Source organism: Cyprinodon variegatus, unplaced genomic scaffold (genome assembly GCF_000732505.1).
Source record: "Cyprinodon variegatus isolate N-32 unplaced genomic scaffold, C_variegatus-1.0 Scaffold43, whole genome shotgun sequence".
Lineage (NCBI taxonomy): Eukaryota > Metazoa > Chordata > Actinopteri > Cyprinodontiformes > Cyprinodontidae > Cyprinodon > Cyprinodon variegatus.
In genome coordinates this window covers 123,283-126,501 of record NW_015150496.1, presented here as the reverse complement: position 1 = coordinate 126,501, position 3,219 = coordinate 123,283, and the positions used below count along the sequence as shown (strand labels likewise).

The 3,219-nt window shown below is 38.7% G+C and overlaps 1 protein-coding gene across 1 annotated transcript in view; it reads left to right on the top strand.

Annotated features, from left to right (window-relative positions):
• The window catches only part of LOC107081867 (14-3-3 protein epsilon-like), a 15,537-nt gene extending 13,140 nt beyond the window's left edge, over window positions 1–2,397 (top strand). The window contains 1 exon segment of the mRNA XM_015370206.1: window positions 1,370–2,397. Coding sequence (XP_015225692.1) covers window positions 1,370–1,422 — 53 coding nt within the window. The 3' untranslated portion in view covers window positions 1,423–2,397.
• The last annotated feature ends 822 nt before the right edge of the window (window positions 2,398–3,219 follow it).

Genomic DNA, 3,219 nt, shown 5'->3' with positions numbered 1-3,219 from the left:
GTTAGCACATGCTATGCTGCTACACTATGTTAGCAAATCTTTGGTCTGTTGTTGTTAGCACATGCTATGCTGCTACACTATGTTAGCAAATCTTTGGTATGTTTGTTAGCACATGCTATGCTGCTATACTGTTAGCAAACCTTTGGTCTGTTGTTGTTAGCACATGCTATGCTGCTACACTATGTTAGCAAATCTTTGATATGTTTTTTAGCACATGCTATGCTGCTACACTATGTTAGCAAATCTTTGGTATGTTTTTTAGCACATCCTATGCTGCTATACTATGCTAGCAAATCTTTGGTATGTTTTTATTAGCACATGCTATGCTGCTACTCTATGTTAGCAAACCTTTGGTATGTTTTTTTAGCACATGCTATGCTGCTACACTATGTTAGCAAATCTTTGGTATGTTTTTTAGCACATCCTATGCTGCTACACTATGCTAGCAAACCTTTTGTATGTTTTTATTAGCACATGCTATGCTGCTACTCTATGTTAGCAAACCTTTGGTATGTTTTTGTTAGCACATGCTATGCTGCTAAACTATGCTAGCAAACCTTTGGTATGTTTTTTTAGCACATGCTATGCTGCTACACTATGTTAGCAAACCTTTGGTATGTTGTTGTTAGCACATGCTATGCTGCTACACTGTTAGCAAACCTTTGGTATGTTTGCATATTCTCTCCCATGTCAGAATGCTATGCTGTTGCTCTGCTAGAATATTGGTATATGGTGTGTATTGAGCTTTACTATGGCTTTATTTATCATATAATTAGCTAGCGTACTGTATGCCTATTAGCTTATGGTGACCTATATTATGGCTCTAAATGTGTGATGTAAGTGTTGTGCTGTTAGGATATGCTATGTTATGCTTTTGGTAGGCCATGTTTTCAGATATGAAATCCTATGTTAGCATGGCCTGTGGATGTTAGCACATCAGGTGCTATGTTAGAATGCTAAAATGTTGTCTATATTGTGCTATGTTGGCATATGCTGCGTAATGCTAATATAACAGGTGACTGTATGCCAGGCTAACACCATTCTAATTATAGTTTGCTTTTTTTTTGTGTGAAAAAAAATTCAGTTTTGCTGCAGACTTGACTTCTAAAGTTATTTTTAAATTTCTGCTGCTGCCTTTCATGTGATCCTGCACAGACTGCTGGCTTTAAAGCTGTCATCATGATGCTCTAAGATTATTCTAATAAACAAGAAAACATTTTGTTTTTTTATTACTTTATTGATTTAATCCTGCAGTGTGATGCATTCTGTATGGATATGGCTCTGGTTCTTGATCACTTGTCAACAAAAAATCATAATGTGCTCAGATTGCAGCAACATTATTAATCGCTCTGTTTGTTCCTCATTTCAGGTGAAGAACAGAACAAAGAAGCGCAGCAAGATGCGGAGGAAGAAGCCCAGTGAGACTGAACAACTCAAGACAAACCTTCCTCCTATTTTTCTCGTCCCAGCACTAGCTCCTGTCCCATGCCACAGTTTCCAGCGGGGTTCAGCCCACTATCTTCCTCTACCTTTCGCCTCACTTCTACCTGCCTTTCTCACCCTTCTTACATGTACGCCAGCTCCCTGTCTCCCAAGGGTCCACTCAGGCCCTCATATCCACTCCCCAGGGGTTTTACCTTTTCTCTTACTCCTCCTTCAAGCACCAAACCGTTGAAAGTTGCAGTCCTCTGCCACTGTTTTTATTTCGCTTTACTTTGCTGCATCATCTGTTGCCAAGTCTGCTTGCCTGTATTTGTAACATACATATGCAAGGGTTTATTTAAAGATGAAACTCGGTTGTTTTTTTTTTGTTTTTTTTGTCCTGTGTATGTGTGTTCAAGATGTGCATCGTTTCCATGCTGTCAGTTTGAAATGCTTCAGTCCCCATAATTAGTGCGTACAGCAATGGTGGAAGATGAAAAGCAGCTTTCAGTTTTAACAAAGTGCCCTATAAATCTGCTCCTCTTACATATTGGTGTCTCTTTTAGAGACGAACATCAGAATGTCCCCATTAAATCATCTCTGTCCTCTTGTCCTGCCTTGGAGCAAGAGTTGTGCTGTGAGACTATAGTGCTTTTGCTAAAGTTACTTATTTAGGTAATGGCTTTTTAACATAGAAAATGTGTGAGAGAAGACCGCCCAGCACTCTTTGATTACTGCAGTTTGCATTAGAATAAGTTTGGGAAAATGGGGGCATTTATCCCCCCGTCCTCCCTGAGTCTTTCAGGTTTCTTCATGTCATCATTTCCTCTCATTTCTTCTCCTCCTTCTGTTGGGTATGTGTAACGTGAATCTGATTTGTACTACTGGATATTCTCACCGGAGCCATAAGTACCATCTGTATTCTTTCTGAAACACAGCATGGAATAACATTAAACTTCAAACTGAAAACTTCAATCAGAGCTGTGTGAGATCATGGTGTCCTTTCCTTCCACATTATCTGTACTTTCAAAACCTACCACTAGAGGGCAGTGGCGTCCTTGTTAAGATTTAAGAATTGAGTTGTATTGCTCTGAATGTAAAGAGTTATTCTTCGTTATATGAGAGTATTTTAATAGTTTATATCATAGATTAATTCTACAGAAAGTGGTACATTTAGTGGAGGATTAAGTTATTAAAGGCCAAGAGCTACAATAGTTTAGAACAACAATATCAAATCCAATTGATAAGGGATATGAACACATTTTTACTTTTGTAAAGAATCTAAGTACAGTGGATGATCACATGTTGAGAAGAACTGCTCGATTTGATCAAAAGTTTGACTGTAGTGGAGAAAACTTTCAAAAAAGGTGCATATGCTCTACTTAAATGGTGCCCTGAAAAGAAAATGGGTATCAGAAAGATGAGAATTAAAATTAAACCGTTGTTCCAAATGATGCCGGAAGACCCAGCCACCAGTCAGCTCCAGGAGGATCATCAGAGATGGTCAGGTATAATATAAGTTATGCAATTAGAGATGACTGTGGAGGTATAAACAGGGTGTCGACAAGAGGCTCACACAATGTCCCACTGATGAAAAATGTGAGCTAAAGAAATGCAACATTTTAAGGAGTAATAAAGGGAAGGCTGATCTTTGGGGTCTGGATAACTCTCCAGAGTTCATGTCACAGTACACAGAGGCACAATGTCTTGGGACTGTTTCACGTACTATTGTCTGGTCTATCACGTACTGTAATGGAAGACTAATGTTATGAAGATTCAGGTTAGGTCTTAAACTTT